The following is a 22,654-nucleotide window of genomic DNA, read 5'->3' on the forward strand; positions in this document are numbered from 1 at the left end:
ACAGTGAATACACTACGGTTCTGGAGAGGCTTGTGTTCCAGCCCAGTACTATCACACCTGTTGATCAACTAATCACGGTCTTAGGTATGGACCACGATTAGTTGAATCAGGTGTGTAGTGCTGGCCTGGAACAAAAGCCTGCACATCCAGTTTGCAGGACTGAAGTTGGAGAAGCCTGATTGTCTGGTCCTGTTTACCTCCTTGTTAGGCACCATGGTTCGGACCCCACGGTCGTCGACCGCGTCGCTACCCAGGGTTTTGTAGTAGTCCCCCGTGCTGGGCTGCTTGTTGAAGTTTCGAGACTTTCTGTTGGAGTCCACCCGGCGCAGCCTATCGTGGCTCTCTTCTGGAGTCAGTTGCTGGGTAGAAACAAGGGACCAATGAGCAGTGAGTAAATAAATATGTTAGGGTTTGCGTGTTGTTTTCTTGGCTACGTTAGATCAAAAGTAGGAGTTCGATATTTTTAAGTGATCAGATCGTCTTTTGTTCTATATGATACATGTTTAGGCAAACAGTTGCAAAGCGTAGACCACAGAACATTCACAAAATAAGTCTTCATCGCCCAACACGAAACCTATCTACACAAAAATGACATTGTGTTTTGTCGACATTTGAGGGTAAAAAATGTAAGATATTGTGTCACCTCTGGAGGATTTAGAGCAAAAGCAGCTTTAACAGCACCAGGAACAAAAAGTATTTTCTTCTTTGCCTCTGGGTTAAAGCATCACCATTAATATTGCACAAAAGCCTTTGGGATCAAAGAAAATAAGATTTCACATTTACACAGTTCCTGTTCGAGGTAAGAGAACCCCCCCCCGTGACCTCACAGGAGGGGTCAGAGGTCAGTAACATGGCCCTCTACTGCATCTCCGGGCTGCTCACTTTCCCATTCCTAGCTCTGTTGAGAAGAAAGCTCAGACACCTGACAACAGTTTATCCGAAAGGACCCATGTTTCAAAGATAGCTAGGCCTTTTCATGATATTATGGTAGTCCAGGGTTGGGGACAATTCCTTTCCATTCAATCAGTTCGGGAAGTAAAAATGTAGTGCTTTTCCACCTATGTCTTTTTTGGGGTAGAGTATTTACCTAATGCAAAGTATTGCATTAAAACTATTTACATTGCAAGTTTGACTCGAGCAAAAGCTTGGATGCGTCTGAATTTTCTTTCCATCTCCTCACAACTCAGTTAAGTATTGCCACTTTTGGCCAGGCTTATTCAGTGTGGGTGAACAGCCTAAGGGTGATTGCTGAAGTTATGCTCGAAAAACATACTTTTTTTTTGCACTGTACAAAACTACACACGGCACCCAAGCAGCAGTTTGAGGTAAAAACAATTTCTTCTTATGGGCTCTGTACTTATCACTATAGACAATTATATATTTTTTAACAAGTGTACAGAGTATTACCAACCAGATACAGGATTATGCTATATTACTAAGTGATATGCACATCATCATCTGCACATCTATTACTCCAGTGTTAATGCTAAATTGTAATTATTTCGCCTCTATGGCCTATTTATTGCCTTACCTCCCTACTCTTCTACATTTGCACAAACTGTACATAGATTTTTCTATTGTGTTATTGACTGTACGTTTGTTTATGTGTAACTCTGTGTTTTTGTCTCACTGCTTTGCTTTATCTTGGCCAGGTCGCAGTTGTAAATGAGAACTTGTTCTCAACTGGCCTACCTGGTCAAATAAAAGGTGAAATAAATAAACAAATACATATTTTAAAAAAAATGGCTGTTGAGTATATCACTGTAGAAGCCATGGGGTCAACTTCCTCAATTCAGACACCCACTTTTCCTGTCAAATCTCACCAAAACAAAAGCATCAGAAATGCCCTCGCCATTTCAATTTTCATTGCATTCATTTAATTTTCAAAAGGAACCATGGCAAAAGCTAGAGAGACATTCAACAGATGAATAAATTCTAAAATCCAAGACAGGCAGAAATAAGACAGGCAGAAATAATTGACCGATATCCCCAACGTCAGTGACCTCTCTCTTCCCCTTTGTATTGTCCTATTGTTTCTTCTTTTCTCTTGTCCTTTGTGGCTTCATGGGTGTATTTGCATTGTTGGCTCACGTCTGCTGTCCCCAAGCAGCACTTTGTGAAGTGTGTGTGTGTGCCCGTGCACACACACGGTGGGTAATGCATTTTTCGTCATGCATCTTGTTCTGGGGCAGCTCTGCAGAGTGGTCACTAGTTGGCAAAGCCGGGTGTGGTTCTCAGAGGCAGCTGTCTATCGTTGTCTCTGATTGAGAACCATACTTAGGTAGCCCTTTTTTCCACCTGTCTTTGTGGGAAGAGGACTTTTGATTAGGGCACATAGCCTTTATCTTCACGGTTTGTTTTTGTAGTGTTTGTTGTTTTGTTCGGCGTCTTTTTTCTAAATAAAGAGAAAATGTACGCTTACCACGCTGCACCTTGGTCCTCTTTTTTTAACGGCCGTGACAACTACGCCATCTCTGTACCCCACACATACAATTATCTATAAGGTCCCTCAATCGAGTAGTGAAATTCAAGCACAGATTCAACCGCAAAGACCAGGGAGGTTTTTTTCCTCGCAAAAAAGGGCACCGATTGGTAGAAGTGTAAACATTTTAAAAGAAGACACTGAATATCCCTTTGAGCATGGTGAAGTTATTAATTAGGCTTTGGATAGTTTATCAATACACACAGTCACTACAAAGATACAGGCGTCCTTCCTAACTCAGTTGCCGGAGAGAAAGGAAACTGCTCAGGGATTTCACCATGACGCCAATGGTGATTTTAAAGAGTTTAATGGTTGTAATATGAGAACTGAAGATGGGTCAACAACATTGTAGTTACTCCACAATACTAACCTAAATGACAGTGAAAAGAAGGAAGACTGTACAGAATAAAAATATTCCTCTGATTGAGAACCACACCCGGCCAAACACAAAGAAATAGAAAACATAGAAATAAAGAAACTAGAATGCCCACCCTAGTCACACCCTGGCGTAACCAAAATAGAGAATAAAAGCCTCTCTATGGCCAGGGCGTGACAGTACCCCCCCCCCCCCCCCCCAAAGGTGTGGACTCTGGCCGCAAAACCTGACTCTAAAGGGGAGGGTCCGGGTGGGCTTCCTTTACAGCGGCGGCTCTGGTGCGGGACTTAGACCCCCCCCCTCCGCCTCTGGCTCCCCCCACTTTGGTGGCGCCTCTGGTGCGGGGACCCTCGCCACCGACCCCGGACTGGGCACCCTCGTCGCTGGGGGCTCCGGACTGGAGGCCGTCGCTGGAGGCTCCGGACTGGAGAACGTCGCTGGAGGCTCCGGACTGGAGAACGTCGCTGGAGGCTCCGGACTGGAGAACGTCGCTGGAGGCTCCGGACTGGAGGCCTTCGTTCCATGACTCCTCACTGGAGGCTTCGTTCCATGGACCATCACTGGAGGCTTCGTGCCATGGACCATCACTGGAGGCTTCGTGCCATGGACCATAACTGGAGGCTTCGTGCCATGGATCATCACTGGAGGCTTCGTGCCATGGATCATCACTGGAGGGAGGAGACGTATGGGCAGTCTGGTACGTTGAGCTGCCACAGGGCTCACCAGGCTGGGGAGACATACGGGAGGATTAGTTCTAGGCGCAGGCACAGGACTCCAGGCTGGAGAGACATACAGGAGGCCCTGTCCTAGGCAGAGGCACCGGATACACTGGGCCATGGAGGCGCACTGGAGGTCTTGAGCGTAGAGCCTGCACAAATCGTCCTGGCTGGATGGTTATTTTCGCCCTGCAGATGCGGGGCGCAGGCACAGGGCGCAGAGCCGGCCAAGGATATCCCGGGCCGTAGAGACGTACTGGCGACCAGATGCGCTGAGCCGGCATCCTCCGACCTGGCTGGATGCCCACTCTAGCCCGGCTGATTCGGGGAGCTGGAAGGTAGCGCACCGGGCTGTGCACGCGCACTGGAGACACCGTTTGCTCCACCGCATAACACGGTGCCTGACCAGTACGAAGCACGGGGAGTTGGCTCAGGTCTCCAACCTGACTCAGCCACACTCCCCGTGTGCCCACCCCAATTTTTTGGGGGAGCTGCCTCTCGGGCTTCCTTGCTAGCCGAGTCCCTTCGTAACGCTGCTGCTCTGCTCTTGCTGCCTCCAGTTCCTCCCGTGGACTGCAATACTCCCCAGCCTGCCTCCAGGGTCCCTTACCGTCCAGGATCTCCTCCCATGTCCAGGAATCCTGGACACGCTGCTCCTCCTTAACACGCTGCTTGGTCCGTTGTTGGTGGTGGGAAGTTCTGTCACGACCGCTAAAAGAAGAGGACCAAGGTGCAGTGTGGTCAGCGTACATTTTCTCTTTATTTGGAAAAAAGACGCCGAACAAAACAACAAACACTACAAAAACAAACCGTGAAGCTAAAGGCTATGTGCCCTAATCAAAAGTCATCTTCCCACAAACACAGGTGGGAAAAAGGGCTACCTAAGTATGGTTCTCAATCAGAGACAACGATAGACAGCTGCCTCTGATTGAGAACCACACCCAGCCAAACATAGAAATAAAGAAACTAGAATGCCCACCCTAGTCACACCCTGGCCTAACCAAAATAGAGAATAAAAGCCTCTCTATGGCCAGGGCGTGACAGTAGGCATGTAAAAATCCTGTTAACCACTAATTTATGTGATTTGTTAAGACCTGTGATCAAGCAGATACAAGAGATGAACTGATTTTGTACAGCCATGTATACACAATTTCCTTTGTACAGCCATGAAAACCTGCATTCACAATTGCCTTTGTCAACTGAAGGCTCTGAGTGTACCATCTCCTAATATGGAGTGGGGTAAGCTGGTCCTAGATCTGTATCTGTAGCTGAATTGTGTCTGAGCTTCAGCTGTTTAAGCTTTTTGTTCTTATGGCGGGCTAAAGGTCTGTTTGATCAGCTTACTGCACTGTGCTAGGATATTATCTTAGCGTGGCATCTAAAGGCAACCCTCTGTGAGGACTTGGCCATTTGTCACCAGCACCCAGAGAATTTTTAAAAATAATTATTTATTTTTACCCCTTTTTCGTGGTATCCAATTGGTAGTTACAGTCTTGTCTCATCGCTGCAACTCCCGTACTGACTCTGGAGAGGCGAAGGTCGAGAGCCGTGTGTCCTCCGAAACACAACCCAACCAAGCCACACTGCTTCTTGACACAATGCCCACTTAGCCCGGAAGCCAGCCACACCAATGTGTTCGAGAAAACTATACACCTGGCGACGGTGTCAGCGTGCACTGCACCTGGGCCCGCCACAGGAGTCGCTAGTCCGCAATGGGACAAGGACATCCCTGCCGGCATGTTCTCTCAATGGACACAAAAGTCTTCAAAAAGGCTTCTTAATTAATAGGACTGCATGTACAAGTGACTTAATAGTGTGTGTGTGTGTGTGTGTGAGAGAGATTGGAGTTAGTGTGTGAGACAACATGAAGCCTTGTGTGTTTGTGCAAGTGAGAGCTTGACAGTGTGTGTGCGCATGTGTGTTTTAATCTCTACACCAGGGATTGGTTAACAAAAACAACAGGACTGTGTCCCTTGAGGAACCTGAGTTGTGCCCTTCTGCTTTTCACCAGTAAAGGAAGAGCGAAAGCTCACCTTCTCCACGTGCCTCAGGTTGCTCTTCACCTTCAGATAGATATCGGCTGAGTCCGCGGGGGACTGTGGCAGAGGGTATCCGGGGGGAGGCAGGGGCGTTTGGGAGGGGGAGTCAGGGGAAGGGGGCGTTGGCAAGGCCAGCAGGGGTGGGGGAGGTGGCTGAGCGGTGGCGGCGGGCTCCTTGCACTGGGGCGCTCCGGCCTCCACGTCAGGGTTGAGCATGTCCGTGTAAGTCTGCATGTCATTTATGGCCGACTCCGCTGGGCCTCCGCCTGCGACAAGGACACAATGGGTCAGGGGCGAGATGGATGAGGTGGCTATAGAAATACCTAGAATTCCTTGAACAGACATTACCAATCAAGTCAATGGGTGGGTGATGGGTGGACTAACGGCTGTTCTAGGAATTCTATTTCTAAGGACATAGAAACACCCAGGTTGGGTATTGCACATAATTATGTAAAGTGCATTGCGCACCTGGAAAAGCACTATAAAATCCATTACCTTGTTAAATAATAGTGCAGGTGTGGAACAAAAGCCTGCACACCAAGTAGCTCTCCAGGAATGCATTTTGTTTGGAGAGCATGCAGTGGTTGATTCACAGACAGATGATTTATCCTACCTGCCACTAGAGGGAAGCACTAGTATGGAGTGCTGCTGTGGCATCAAACAAAGGAATGCAAATTGTTACATGGAATTTGTTCCAGTCAGATGAGTGGTGGTAGTTCCCACAATTGTTGATAAATGATAACAGTGTACACATTACCAAATCAAAGATGTCATGTCATGTTTGGGGTCACACACACACTCTAAAATTGGCTAAAGCGCAAACTGTTTTTTATACCAGGCTAGGAAAATCATACAAATAGTGTATTCATAGATCCTGGCACCGATTGCCTCACCATTACTATTTTTTGCCCTGTGTAATCTTAACTATTGTCCTTAGTTCAATTGTCCCATAGTTCAATCCAGCCAGTTCAGGAAGTTAATTAAAATAGTGTGTGTGAGGGAGCGTGTGTGTGTGCACGAGTGTGGGGTGCATGTGTCTGAAAGCTGGGTTGCGGGGTGGGGTGCGTGTGTGTGAAAACTGGGGTGTGGGGTGAGGTGCGTGTGGGGTGCGTGTGTGTGTGAAAGCTGGGGTGTGGGGTGGGGTGCGTGAAAGCTTGTGTGACTGACCGGCGGGGGCTCGTGATGAAGGGGGTGAGCAGCTCCGCTTTTCTCCCATGCTACACTGGCTGGAGCTGGCTGAGTCGTAGTTGGACAGGGTGCTGGAGGGCGAGCCCATGTCGAAGTGGGCCGGTTGCTGGGCCTGCCGCGACCCTGCCGGGGGCATCGTGTTGTTGGACGACAGGCCCAAGTCGGGCTGCTTGCTGTACTCCAGGTCAGCCGATGGGTCCCTGGAAAGCACGCGGTGCGCCACACTCTGGATAAGACAACCACAACGAGGGGTTAACAAAACAAGGTCAACCAGGAACCTGGGGGAGAGCAACCTAACTTAGCCTGGGAGTGGGACTGGAAAGGTACATTTCCTGAAGAAAATGAGTGTGCTTGCTTGTCTTGGGGTGTGTTCAGTGATGTCAAACATTTCGAATGATAAATATCGAAATGTAACAAATAGAGTTGACACGACAATAATCATCTCTCTCTTACACATGATACATTTCTATCTTGCTCTATATACTCAAGTTGTACAACTTACTGTACAGTGGTTCCCTCTTTTAAAAGTTGTGTCATACTGCAGCACACCTTGCGTGCTGCTACAGCATTCTGTGGCACGTCATTAAATTGTCAGCCATTTTTTCTGTTACTGCAAGTTATTGCTAGTGTGACCACCAGGGGTATCTTTGAGAAGCATTTGATAGTATTCCGTATTGGAATTACCAGAGAATTTAAAAACTTTTTTTGTAATAACATAGTATATGGGATTGATTTTAAGAAATTTAGATTAATTAATTTGATTAATATTATGTTGTTTCTAGTCAGAGAAAAACAAAAAACAAAACCCTCAGGGGACAATTAGGATGGAATGGAAAATATGGCGCTGTACAACGTGACGGTAGGAAGTAGGTTACAGGATTGGAGGATTCTAAATTGTTTGCCTTCATTAGACAACTTTGTTCCAATATCTGTAAATCAGTGATATTTATTCCCATAGTAATTCGTTATGGATCCATAACTAACTCAACATCTGCCATTTGAAAGAATATTTTATATCATTATTTTATTAATGAAATGTGTTTGTTTATTAGGCTACTGTGCAGTCTACAATACATACTGCAGTAAACATGGGAAAGTGCCTAATTCCTTACATAAGGGAGAGCAGGCCATGTCTGTACTACAAAATGCGGGGCACGCGGGAGACCGGTGTTACTTCATAGTTGTGATCCTGAAATTAGTAGGTGTGTCCAAACTTTTGACTGGTACTTGCTTAATTAATTTGATTAATATTATGGTGTTTCAATTCCATGATAATTGAAAAACCCTCAGGGTTTCCGTTAGGATGGAACAGAAAATATGGCGCTGCACAACGCGACGCTCATAAATTCGGAGCGTTGTCAGATTGTCAGTTTGTAAATTCAGACAGTTTCGCTCTCGGAGCGCACACTGGACGTTCGGGCCGAGGAGTAGGGTTGATTTGAGCGTTCTGGCCTTACAACGGCAGTCAAGCATCCAAGCTAACGTTGGCTAGCTACTTCCAGACACAAATGAGACTACTCTGACCATTTTTCTCGCCCTAGCAGAGCTGGTAAGGCAGTTTTCATGTTAACCGTTGGTGACTGTGCTGCAGGAAACTATTTAATTATGCTTTTTTGCCGACGTTTACTGACCTCGGCCATATTCAACTTGTGTTGAGCCCTCGTAAATTCATTATTCTGCACTCTGGTACACTCAGACGAGCGCACTCTGAAATCGGTGTAGATAGACATAGCGAATTTACGAAAGCACCAGAATGTCCATTGGGAACGCACAACAACTATACCATTTCGCTAAGCTAAGAATGACTGGAATAATCAAGTCAATAAACGTTGGGTAGTTAGATAGCCTATAGTTAATGGCAAGATTGATGTATAACTACTAACGTTAGGTAGCTAGCTAACATAGCATATCATTACAGCAGTATGTACTGGTATGTGATTCGTAAGGACAGCGTAGCGAACAAATTGTCAGCCAACATAACGTGTAAGGTAACTTATTTGAAAAGTCATTACTTTATTACATTGAGTAGCAAGCTACCCCTTGGTCGTTAGGACAAATCTTGTCTGTGATAGGAGTTTTTTTCCCACACCTAGCTCGGCTATTAGACAATTCTTTAGTAAAGGTTGAATAGTCTATTGTTCAGCTATTAGCCCCCCTCCCCAACTTGCAACAAATTCTTGTTGTTCCAATCTTGTTCCTTTCCCTCTTCCACGCGTCATCATTCTCGTTATGACGTTATAACTACTTACATTTTGTTCCACTGTAATGTTTTGTCAGCCATCTCTTCTCTTCACTGCGCAAACAAGACAGGCTGATACATTGTGTACAAATCATAACCAATCATAATGCTACAAAAGTTTCAATGTAGCTAATTAAATCCCAGGCACACGACTAATCCCTTTTCATGCAAACTTTCCCTCAGAATTGTGCCGCCCCTTTCTGTCAGCTAAGTAATGGCATTAGCTTGCAAGCTAGCTAGCAAGAACAACAACGAAATGCGGCAGAATTTAAGCTTTCCTTAGCAAAAAAAACTAATTATGAAATGTTCAACCACAACCAGAAGTGTCACGGCCTGACCTTAGATATCTCTGTTTTTCTATATATTTTGGTTAGGTCAGGGTGTGACTAGGGTGGGTACTCTAGTTTTGTATGTCTAGGGGTTTTTGTATGTCTATGTTGGCCTGATATGGTTCCCAATCAGAGACAGCTGTTTATCGTTGTCTCTGATTGGGGATCATATTTAGGTAGCCATTCCCTCATTTGTGTTTGTGGGATCTTGTCTACAGTAAGTTGCCTTTGTGCACTCCAGTAGCTTCACGTTTCGTTTGTGCTTTTGTTGTTTTGTTTAGTGAGTTTCTCTTTATTAAAATAATTTGGAACTCTATGCACGCTGCGCCTTGGTCTCATCATTACGACGATCGTGACAAGAAGATGGACAATGTCGGATATGCTGCTACCGATCCACCTCAGAAAAAGTCAAAGATCTACATGTTTTGAGAGGGGTGACTTCGCGAATTCAAGTGGCTAAGGAGGGATAAAACTAACACAAAGTTCTGCGAGTACTGTTGTAAGTGTGGCGTAAAAGCAGCAGGGAAACTTATTTTGCTACTGGGTCCAGCAGCCTAAAACACAAGTCATTGCTAAAACATAACTTATGCCAAAAGCACATCAATTTCTGGGACAAGTGCATTGGGGGAAGGGGACAGGAACAACATCACTACGTCTACTACCAGACAGCCGTATTTGACAGGGAACAAGCCGGTCAACAGGCAGCTAACTCAGCTACAGATTAAATTTAACACCGCTTACTGCATTGCCAAAGAAGAGATGGCTTTTACCAAATTCAGACCCATGTTACTCATGCAGAAAAATTATGGATTACAAATCAACCCAACATATGGAAATTAGGTATCCTGCGCAAACAGTTTGCAGTTGTACTTTTAAATACAAAAGGTTATTCACCTATATAAAATTGTTTGATGTTGCACTTTTGAATACAATTATTAAAAAGTTGTTTTTATTCTAATGTCTTTCCCACTCTAGTGAGTTCTACATCAAGGTAACAGCTGATGACAATTAAGAATGATAGGACAGTCATTTGCAGTAAAAAAAAAAAAAAAAATCTAAATTTTGACTGGTGGTCCTTACTTTTTGAAGTTCGGGGCAACAGTGCTACCAACGAAAAAAGTGAATTTAGTGCCCTGGCTGGAATAGACTTAATCTTCCTCTCATCTAGATATCGCCCTGAATGATGTCTACCTACAAATTTCACCTGGGTTGTATTCATAAGGCACCAGTGGAAGAAAACGGACTTCATTACATTTTCCGTTGAAACAATTTCACTACAGTGTGTCCTGTCGAATGCATCCCGTGTCTCACCATGTTCTCAACAGTGCACAGGTACTTGGCACACTGGACGTGCCCGTTGTACTCTGCCAGGTCGGCCGACGAGAAGCCGTCCTGGTCCCGTATGCCCAGGTCCACCCCATTCACCACCAGGATCTGACAGCACTGGGAGAGAGAAAGAGGGGAGGGAGAGAGAGCGAAAAAAAACTTTGTCCGTTCTTTTTAGGAGTAAGCCAAATGTCATCGGTAGGTTTGGCCGTTATCCAGATTGTCGAACCTTCATTCCGACATTTTGCTAACCAGGGATATTCGGTAATACCGGCACTGAACACAAGGGCCGCTATTTTCAAACCCCACTGACCCTCTGAATCCGAAGGTTAGCAATGCTAACAAGTACATGTAAAATCCCACAGTGAATGCTAGCTAAATGCTAACAAGCACATTGCAAACATTTTATACAGTCTCTGACAAACTACTTGCAGGACAGACATCCCAGCTCATAAAGTTATACAAGTAACTAAAAAAAATGCTACTCACACAAAATAAATGTTTGACAGCAAGGTTCTTGATCCAGGAGGGGATTCTCTGCTGTCACCTAGAGAAGCTTGATTTTGCAAGAAGCTAACCACTTAGCTAGACAGAGCATTTAGCACATTTTAGACCGTTAACTTAATAGTCATAAGATATCTGGCTGGTAAACCTTTAGTTGTGTATTCCATACTGTAACTAGATCTCCTGGAGTGCTGCAACAGTGAGTGACTCACAAGGATCCGGTCTGTGACAGGTGAAATGAAGAATCTGCTTTATCTCCTAACGCAGGTATTGCCAAACTGGGATACGCGCAATGCCGTTGGGGGTACTCCAAATAAACATTTGATTTGTAGTTTTTTTTCTCACATTTTCAAACAGTCCATTTATATTTTCCAACGAGGCTATACATTTGGGTGAGTTTTTTTCCCCTCGCCTGAGTAGCCTCGTTTCAATGCCAAAAATAAAATTAAACCATCTAGTGTTCAGCGAAATAACATCAATGTCAAATACAGGTAGCCTTGTCAAATAATTAACATCCAATCACATTAACCGTTACTGTCTCGGGGGAATTCCACTAACGGTCCGTATGTAGCCAAACGTAGCTGCTGCTCATTCTGTTTGCTCGAAAATTGATGAATGGTTAAAAAAAAGTAAGGCCCGCGTCCATAGAGATACACACCAGCTCTACTGGTGGTAGTACTGCTACTACCAGCAGGACTACACCTGCACCTGTCAACGACACAAGTTGCTTCCACAAGGGCATCCAATGCTAGCATCAGTAATTCTACATTTGTTGTTAGCCCAGCTAGCATGGACACTGACAGTTGTGAATCTAATGCAGCTGAAGAGCTACTGCTCCCTTACCCAGGAAAGCACTGAACAACAGACAGGGATGTTGGACCATCGAAGAGGCGCACATATGATAACTACATTGATTTGGGGTTCACTTATATTGGGAGTAGTGCCTTTCCTCAGCCACGGTGTGTTATATGTGCAAAAGTACTCTCACAACTCGATGAAACCTTCCCTCTTGCACAGATATTTAGAAACAAAACATGCCAATTTGAAAAATAAGCCACAGGAGTTTTTTGAGAGATAATTAAGATGCCTTTCGAGTAGTAAGACATGTATAAAAGCAACAGATACCATTAATAAGAAGGGGCTAGAAGTGTCTTATATGGTGAGCTACCGAGTGGATAGGACAGGCAAGCCCCATTCTATTGTGGAGGACTTAATTCTTCCTGCTGCCGCAGATATGGCTGGGACAACGCTGAGGGAAAAGGCAAAAAAAAAAACTATACAGACAGTATCTTCATCAAACAACACTGTTCACAACGCATCAGTGACATGGGAGATGTTTTGAAACAATTACTGCTTTGCATACAAGCCAGTGAATTCTATGCGTTACAGTTGGATGAGCCAACAGACGTGGCGGGCCTGGCACAGCTCCTGGTATATGTCCGTTACGTTTATGGGGGGGTCAATTAAGGAAGACATCCTCTTCTGAAAACCACTGGAAACCAGGAGAGGATATTTGTAAAGTACTGGACAGCTTTGTGACATCATATGGACTTTGGTGGTCAAGATGTGTTGGTATCTGTACTAATTGCACAAAAGCCATGACAGGGGGGCAGTGGAGTGGTAACGCGCATCCAAGCAGTTGCTCCCGACACCACTTGGGTACACTGCAGCATCCATCGAGAGGCTCTTGCTACCAAGGGAATGCCTGACAGCTTGAAAGACGTTTTGGACACTACAGTGAAAATGGTTAACTTTGTTAAAGCAAGGCCCCTGAACTCGTGTATTTTCTGCACTATGCAATATTATGGGCAGTGACCATGTAACGCTTTTACAGCATACAGAAGTGCGCTGATTATCAAGCAGAAAAGTATTGACAGGCGCACAGTATTACGTAGAGCCATGTCTACATGGAACTCTATTCCATATCAGGTATGATGCAAGCAGTATAAAAATACATCTTATAGAACAGCAGGGACTGTGAAGAGACACACACACCCTTACACGTACACATGATAAGACACGCAATCTACACACACACATACACATGGATTTTGTATTGTAGATATGTGGTAGTAGAGTAGTGGCCTGAGGGCACACGCTTAATGTGTTGTGGAAAGTGTTTTGAAATGTAATGTCATATTTTAAATTGTATATAACTGCCTTAATGTTGCTGGACCCCATGAAGAGTAACTGCTGCCTTGGCAGCGGCTACTGGGGATCCTTAATGAATAGAAATACAGGCATGCGGCTCATACTCATAGCAAACATAAAAACAGTAAGCGAACATACAACATCGTCAACGAGAGAGAGAGATGGAGAGAGGGGGGAGAAGGAGAGTTAGAAACGACTCCAAAAGAGATAGAGGAAGAGAGAGATAGTGACAGACAGCAACCCAGACGAATGTCAGCTCATTAAAAAAAAGAACTGTACGTCTAACCTTTGGGAGACAATATCAACTTTCCGCTCTCACTCAAATGCATGGTGTAATGGGCCCCCTTGGCTATTTCTGGATTTGTATGAAGTTACCTGTTCGTAATTCCCATCCCCCTTTCTGTCTTGACTGGCCTCACACACAGCCCTATACGGTGTCTAAACCCATTGAACCATTGTCATGTGTTCTCCTACAGATCCCTCCCTATGTACGGTTATAAACTGGCAAACCCCCCCCCCCCCCCCCCCACACACCTCCAGCTCCCCGTTCTCGGCGGCGTCGTGTAGCGGCGTTCCGCCCCAGCTATCGGTGATGATCTCGCCACCGTGCAGTAGCAGCCAGCTGAGCACCTTGGCATGGCCGCGGCTGGCGGCGAAGTGCATGGCCGTGGCACCGTCACCGTCCTGGTCTGACAGGCTGATCTCTGTGAAGCTCACCTGCAACGGACAATAGTAGAGGTTGAACAGCATGTAGCGCCAGCTGCCATTTGATTCGGTAACACTTTGTTAGTTGGCTCCCCTTAGTTTATAGATGTTCAACTTCCCACCAACAAATTGGTATCCATTAACCCTAATCCTAACATTAAGCATTCTCTATCAACCATTGGTAGTGGATGGGTGTTGCTCTGTAGACTAAAGAGCTTTAAGCACTTAGATGGAAGGGGATTATGTAAATCAAATGTGTTATTGTTGTGTATGTATGTATGTAAGTAACTGGTGGTGAGCTGCAAATGAATAACTAAAACGCAAGGCATAATGTGCCATTTCTACCACAGGAACAACCATTCCTGGTTTGCTGGTCAAATGTCTTGTGTGTGTGTATATATATATATATATATATATATATATATATATATATATATATATATATATATATATATATATACACAGTTGAAGTCAGAAGTTGACATACACCTCAGCCAAATACATTTAAACTCAGTTTTTCACAATTCCTGACATTTAATCCTTGTAAAGATCTGTCTTAGGTCAGTTAGGATCACCACTTTATTTTAAGAATGTGAAATGTTAGAATAATAGTAGAGTGAATGATTTATTTCAGATTTTATTTCTTTCATCACATTCCCAGTGGGTCAGAAGTTTACATACACTCAATTAGTATTTGGTAGCATTGCCTTTAAATTGTTTAACTTGGGTCAAATGTTTCGAGTAGCCTTCCACAAGCTTCCCACAATAAGTTAGGTGAATTTTGGCCCATTCCTCCTGACAGAGCTGGTGTAACTGAGTCAGGTTTGTAGGCCTCCTTGCTCGCACACGCCTTTTCAGTTCTGCCCACATATTTTCTATGGGATTGAGTTCAGGGCTTTGTGATGGCCACTCCAATACCTTGACTTTGTTGTCCTTAAGCCGTTTTGCCACAACTTTGGAAGTATGCTTGGGGTCATTGTTCATTTGGGAGACCCATTTGCGACCAAGCTTTAACTTCCTGACTGATGTCTTGAGATGTTGCTTCAATATATCCACATAATTTTCCTCCCTCATGATGCCATCTATTTTGTGAAGTGCACCAGTCCCTCCTGCAGCAAAGCACCCCCACAACATGATGCTGCCACCGTGTTCGTCGGCTTGCAAGCCTCCCCCTTTATCCTCCAAACAATGGTCATTATGGCCAAAGTTTTATTTTTGTTTCATCAGACCAGAGGACATTTCTCCAAAAAGTACGATCTTTGTTCCCATGTGCAGTTGAAAACCGTAGTCTGGCTTTTTTGTGGCGGTTTTGGAGCAGTGGCTTCTTCCTTGCTGAGCGGCCTTTCAGGTTATGTCGATATAGGACTTGTTTCACTGTGGATATATATACTTTTGTACCGGTTTCCTCCAGCATCTTCACAGGGTCCTTTGCTCTTGTTCTGGGATTGATTTGCACTTTTCGCACCAAAGTACATTCATCTCTAGGAGACAGAACGTGTCTCCTTCCTGAGCGATATAACGGCTGCGTGGTCCCATGGTGTTTATACTTGCGTACTATGTTTGTACAGATGAACGTGGTACCTTCAGGCATTTGGAAATTGCTCCTAAAGATGAACCAGACTTGTGGAGTTCTACAATTTTTTTTGCTGAGGTCTTAGCTGATTTCTTTTGATTTTCCCATGATGCCAAGCAAAGGCGCACTGATTTTGAAGGTAGGCCTTGAAATACATCCACAGGTACACCTCTTATTGATTCAAATGATGTCAATTAGCCTACCAGAAACTTCTAAAGCCATGACATAATTTTCCGGAATTTACCAAGCTGTTTAAAAGGGACAGTCAACTTAGTGTATGTAAACTCCTGACCCACTGGAATTGTGATACAGTGAATTATAAGTGAAACTAATCTGTCTGTTAACAATTGTTGGAAAATTACTTGCGTCATGCACAAAGTAGATGTCCTAACCGACTTGCCAAAACTATAGGTTGAAAAACCGTTTTAATGACTCCAACCTAAGTGTATGTAAACTTCCGACTGTGTGTATATATATATATATATATATATTAAGGGTATGTGAGACAAGGAAGATGTACCTGTCCATAGTTGTTTATTAGGAACAGAAATTGTATTAATTATCGGATGCTGTGAAACAAACTAAAGTTGTGTCTGTCATCATTACAATCGCCGCCTAACCTTGTTGTATTCCCCCTTTCCCTTTCCCTTTTCAAAAGGACCACAATGGAAATAAGCTGTTAAGCTTTGTGTTATCCTTGATAATTTTCTTAAATTGTATGTGGAGGCCTCACCAGCTGGAGCGCCCTTACGTATGGATTTTACAAATTGTCAAATAAATTCTACAATTCCCATTAAGTTCTAGTCAGGATTTTATCTAACATTAGGATAATTTTTTAATTTTAAATTTTAGCCCATTTTCTCCCCAATTTTCGTGGTATCCAATCGCTAGTAATTACTATCTTGTCTCATCGCTACAACTCCCGTACGGGAGAGACGAAGGTCGAAAGCCATGCGTCCTCCGAAGCACAACCCAACCAAGCCGCACTGCTTCTTAACACAGCGCGCCTCCAACCCGGAAGCCAGCCGCACCAATGTGTCGGAGGAAACACCGTGTACCTGGCCCCCTTGGTTAGCGTGCACTGCGCCCGGCCCGCCACAGGAGTCGCTGGAGCGCGATGAGACAAGGATATCCCTACCGGCCAAACCCTCCCTAACCCGGACGACGCTATGCCAATTGTGCGTCGCCCCACGGACCTCCCGGTCGCGGCCGGCTGCGACAGAGACTCTGGTGGCGCAGCTAGCACTGCGATGCAGTGCCCTAGACCACTGCGCCACCCGGGAGGCCCATTAGGATAATTTTTTTGTTGGTTTTATCAGAAAATGTTTCCAATGAAATATACTTGTAATGTACTCCTAACTTTCACTAAAATGTTTGTAACAACCACCACATAACATATCCCTAACTTTCTCATAAGGTTTCCAGGTAATTTAATAAGCCAATGCATCAGTAATGCTTTAAGAACATACTGCCGCAACAAAATGAGAGAGCAATAGAAATGGTTCTGAGAAAACATTAATTCAAAACACCCATAACAACAAGCAGGGAATATTCCCACAATGCTCTCAAAGTTCTAGTTTGACGTTTTGACACGATTATTACAATAATGTTCCCTATACATTCTTCAGTAATCATGATTTAATTAAATTAGTTCTGAGGAAACATTACTGGAGCATTTCGCTAACATTAATGGAGAGATGCCTACCCAGGTATAGGATCTTCATTTGACCAGTTTCTCACAGCAGGAAAATTATCCTCGAGCAACAGGAAATGTGAATTACTATGTGGATTATAATGGACATTTTTGTATGGGTTGATAAAATGTTTTGTTAAAAAGTGTGAATTACAAACTTAAACCCTTTTTTAAAAACCTTGAATACACTATAATACGGCGCAGGAACATGTACTGCAACAGGATGGTCAAATTAAGATCCAGTATAGGCCTAACAACCAATTGTGTGTATTGATAACAGACCAGCAATCCGGGGACAATCCCAAGACATTAGCGTATATTCCCATAAAATGATGGTTCAAGCTAACATTCCACAAAACATCACCACATATATTTTTAAGAATGTCTGAAATATCCTTGGAATGTTCTCCTAATATTCTGTACGTTTATGGCCCAGAATTGTTCTAAAAATGTACTTTAACAACAATATAAGTAGTTCTGAAAATATTGCTGCAGTTTTGCTAATATGGATGTTCCCAATCAGATTGAGCAAATCTTTTGGTGCTCCGTTTGTCAGTGTTCGAAACGGAACATTATTTGTCTTTTTACCCGAACACAGTACTCGACTTTGGCAGGAGCTCACCGGAACAGAGCACTTGCACCTAAAATGTTATTTGGATTGAATTCCTGCATCTCATATAGAATACTAGTGCAAAAGTATGGAGGAGTTCCGTCACCCATTTCCGTCCAAGTCAAGCACTGGCCTAAACATGCACCATCAAATATAATTCATAGCAAGCAGTAGGGAGGAGGTGGGAAAAGGATACACTCACCGGACATTTTATTAGGTACACCATCCCGTTCACAAAAATGGATCGCTCCCACAGACAGTGAGTCACGGGGCCGTGGCTTGCTATATAAAGCAGGCAGGTAGACATCGAGGCATTCAGTTGCTGTTCGATTGAACGTTAGAACAGGCAAAACGATGGACCTAAGCAACTGAGCGTAGTACGATTGTTGGTGCCAGGCGCGCCGATGAAGTATTTCAGAATCGTCCGCCCTCCTGGGATGTTTGCGCACGACAGCGTCTACGCTTTACCGAGAATGGTGGGACAAACAAAAAAATATCCAGTCAGCGGCAGTCCTGTGGGCGCAAACAACTCGTTGATGAGAGGTGGAAGGAGAATGGTAAGAATCGTGCAAGCTAACAGGCGGCCCACAAACAGACAAATAATGGCGCAATACAACAGTGGTGAGCAGAACGGCATCTTAGCATCCACAACTCGTCAATCCTTGTCACGGACGGGATATTGCAGCAGACGACCATAATATAATATAGTAATGAAATTGAATTATGCTTGATTATCCTTGACCCCCCCCCCCACAAAAAAAGAAAACGAATTGTAAATTTATAAACAATTGTGAATCTCACTAGCTAACTTGGCTAGTAAAAACAAGCAAAATGGCCAAAGAAAGCTCACTGTAAAAAAAAAAATATGAGACCACTTTAAGAAGAGGATGTTGGAAATCCAACGACCGAACCATCCAATGAAGGGAATTATAAATAAATGATCTGGGCTCCTGAAAGGACTTCCCTCTATAATATATAAACAACTGTTGGAAAGCTCATATTCAGAGAAGGCCCATTAAAAAATATGGTCTACAGATCTAAGTGAATCTTAACAACCCTTTAACTGGAACAGAAAATGGAAAAATATGACCGTGGCATTCCGTGTTCCCTAAATCAGATAGGCACCTTTCTTCATATGATGTGAGAGTGCGCTGTAGTTACATGCTTATCCACTGATGAATTGGCGGAGAGTGAGGTGATTGCCATCTAAGAGTCAGGGTTTCATTTGGTCTTCTGGGGGAGGAGGGAGGAGTGACTGACAAGCAACTCTAATTGCCAGGGGGGAGGGGTGGAAAACATTGGGGGGGGGGCTGGAGGAATGGGATGGAAAGATGGAGGACCACTTATTTTTTGTTTCTTTCTTTTCCTGTATGTAAAATATGATACATCATTTGTAGTTCTGTAGCTTCTGTAATTTAAAAAATATATATAATTTGGAGTTGCAGGTCATAGGTACAATGTGTGAAGTAATGAACTGAAAATATTGTACCCGTAAACCCCCATCCCCAATTAAAACATAAAAAAAGAAAATGTGCAAAAAAAAAGTAGGATGTTGGAGCGTTTGCAAAGTGATTTGATATGAGTGAGTTCACTACGGACTTCCAGTCCTCCTCTATATCAAACTGATTGAATCCATCTAACCTTTAAAAAGACAGTTTGAATACATTCAGAGACAATTCTAAAGGTGATTTTGATAAAATCATTAAAAACTGAAATCCACAACTGGGATGTTCGCTACCAGTTCCCAAAACAGAAAATTGACAGCAAGGTTTAGGGACTCGCATGTTACATCTACAGTGGGGAAAGCACCCTGTTAGGAGCATCTCAGATTTACAGGCATTACAGACCATTTCGAATCCCACCGTACCTTCTCCGCTATGCAATCTGGTTTCCGAGCTGGTCATGGGTGCACCTCAGCCACGCTCAAGAACCTAAACGATATCATAACCACCATCGATAAGAGACAACACTGTGCAGCTATATTCATCGACCTGGCCAAGGCTTTCGACTCTGTCAAACACCGTATTCTTATCGGCAGACTCAATAGCCTTGGTTTCTCAAATGACTGCCTCACCTGGTTCACCAACTACTTCTCTGACAGAGTTCAGTGTGTCAAATCGGAGAGCCTGTTGTCCGGACCTCTGGTAGTCTCTATGGGGGTGCCACAGGGTTCAATTCTCGGGCCGACTCTTTTCTCTGTATACATCAATGATGTCGCTCTTGCTGCTGGTGATTCTCTGATCCACCTCTACGCAGACGACACCATTCTGTATACATCTGGCCCTTCTTTGGACACTGTGTTAACAACCCTCCAGACGAGCTTTAATGCCATACAACTCTCCTTCCGTGGCCTCCAACTGCTCTTAAATGCAAGTAAAACTAAATGCATGCTCTTCAACCGATCACTGCCCGCACCTGCCCGCCCGTCCAGCATCACTACTCTGGACGGTTCTGACTTAGAATATGTGGACGACTACAAATACCTAGGTGTCTGGTTAGACTGTAAACTCTCCTTCCAGACTCACATTAAGCATCTCCAATCCAAAATTAAGTCTAGAATCGGTTTCCTATTTCGCAACAAAGCATCCTTCACTCATGCTGCCAAACATACCCTTGTAAAACTGACCATCCTGCCGATCCTTGACTTGGGCGATGTCATTTATAAAATAGCCCCCAACACCCTACTCAATAAATTGGACGCAGTCTATCACAGTGCCATCCGTTTTGTCACCAAAGCCCCATATACTACCCACCACTGCAACCTGTACACTCTCGTTGGCTGTTCTCAACGAGAGCACTTGTTCTCAACTAGCCTACCTGGTTAAATAAAGGTGAAATATATATTTTTTTAACTTTGGTGCGAAAAGTGCAAATCAATCCGAAGCATGGAGGCCTACAAACCTGACTCAGTTACACCAGCTCTGTCAGGAGGAATGGCCAAAATTCACCTAACTTATTGTGGGAAGCTTGTGGAAGGCTACCCGAAATGTTTGACCCAAATTAAACCATTTAAAGGCAACGCTACCAAATACTAATTGAGTGTATGTAAACTTTACCACTGGGAATGTGATATAAGAAATAAAACCTGAAATAAATCTCTACTATTATTCTGATATTTCACATTCTTAAAATAAAGTGGTGACCCCAGGGAATTTTTACTAGGATTAAATGTCAGGAATTGTTAAAAACTGAGTTTAAATGTATTTGGCTAAGGTGTATGTAAACTTCCGACTTCAACTGTATAAAGGTCCCACAGTTGACAGTGCATGTCAGAGCAAAAACCAAGCCACAAGGTTGAAGGAATTGTCCGTAGAGCTCCGAGACAGGATTGTGTCTCAGCACAGATCTGGGGAAGGGCACCAACACATTTCTGCATTGTTGAAGGTCCCCAAGAACACAGTGGCCTCCATCATTCTTAGATGGAAGAAGTTTAGAACCAACCAGACTCTTCCTAGAGCTGGCCGCCCAATCAAACTGAGCAATGGGGTGAGAAGGGCCTTGGTCACAGATCTAGAGTTCCTCTGTGGAGATGGGAGAACCTTCCTGAAGGACAAAGATCTTTGCAGCACTCCACCAATCAGGCCTTTACGGTAGTGTGGCCAGATGAAAGGCACTCCTCAGTAAAAAAGCACATGACAGCCCGCTTGGAGTTTGACCATGAGAAACAAGATTCTCTGGTTTGATGAAACCAAGATCATGCTGTGGGGATGTTTTTCAGCAGCAAGGACTGGGAGACTAGTCAAGATCGAGGCAAAGATCAATGGAGCAAAGTACAGAGAGATCCTTGATGAAAACCTGCTCCAGAGCGCTCAGGACCTCAGACTGGGGTGAAGGTTCACCTTCCAACAGGGCAACGACTAAGCACACAGCCAAGACAACGCAGGAGTGGCTTCGGGACAAGTCTCTGAATGTCCTTGAGTAGCCCAGCAAGAGCCCAGACTTGAACCCGATCGAACATCTCTGGAGAGACCTGAAAATAGCTGTGCAGCAACGCTCCCCATCCAACCTGACAGAGCTTGAGAGGATCTGCAGAGAATAATTGAAGGAACTCACCATATACAGGTATGCCAAGCTTGTAGCATCATACCCAAGAAGACTCGAGGCTGTAATTGCTGCCAAATGTGCTTCAACAAAGTACTGAGTAAAGGGTCTGAATACTTATGTAAATGTAGTCAGTTTTTATGTTATTTATTTTTTAATTAGCAACAATTTCTAAAAAACTGTTTTTGCTTTGTCATTATGGGGAGTGTGTAGGTTGCTGAGGGGAAAAAAAAGATGTAATCCATTTTAGAATAAGGCTGTAACGTAACAAAATGTGTAAAAAGTCAAGGAGTCTGAATACACTGTATCTCTTTAATTTGACTAATAAGTAGACAATAGGCTGTTATGTAATGTGTAAAAAGTCAAGGGGTCTGAATACTTTCTGAAGGCACTGTATGCCCTTTATGGTTAAAAGGATACTAAAGTACATGTAGGGTCTGTGGCGGTCATGACATTTTGCCAGCTGGTTATTGGCATGCAAAAAACTGCCAATCTCACGGTAATTGACACTTAATTAACATAAACGTGTTTAGCATCTCCACTTATACAAGCCGCTGATGTGCCTTTGTAACATCTACATTAAAATAATCTAAAGTATAAAAAAATCTATTTCAACACCATTACAATAAACCCATGATTGTAGGTCTAAAGAAACATAAATGTATTTCAGAAGAACAGAATA

At 43.9% G+C, this 22,654-nt stretch overlaps 1 protein-coding gene across 1 annotated transcript in view; it reads right to left on the reverse strand.

Moving 5' to 3' along the window:
• LOC120060591 (espin-like) overlaps positions 1–22,654 on the reverse strand; it is an 83,534-nt gene that overhangs the window by 39,553 nt on the left and 21,327 nt on the right. The window contains 5 exon segments of the mRNA XM_039009966.1: positions 198–425; positions 5,608–5,873; positions 6,781–7,027; positions 10,681–10,812; positions 13,885–14,067. Coding sequence (XP_038865894.1) covers positions 198–425; positions 5,608–5,873; positions 6,781–7,027; positions 10,681–10,812; positions 13,885–14,067 — 1,056 coding nt within the window.

The sequence above is a fragment of the Salvelinus namaycush genome, chromosome 16 (genome assembly GCF_016432855.1).
Source record: "Salvelinus namaycush isolate Seneca chromosome 16, SaNama_1.0, whole genome shotgun sequence".
In the NCBI taxonomy this organism is placed as follows: Eukaryota; Metazoa; Chordata; class Actinopteri; order Salmoniformes; family Salmonidae; genus Salvelinus; species Salvelinus namaycush.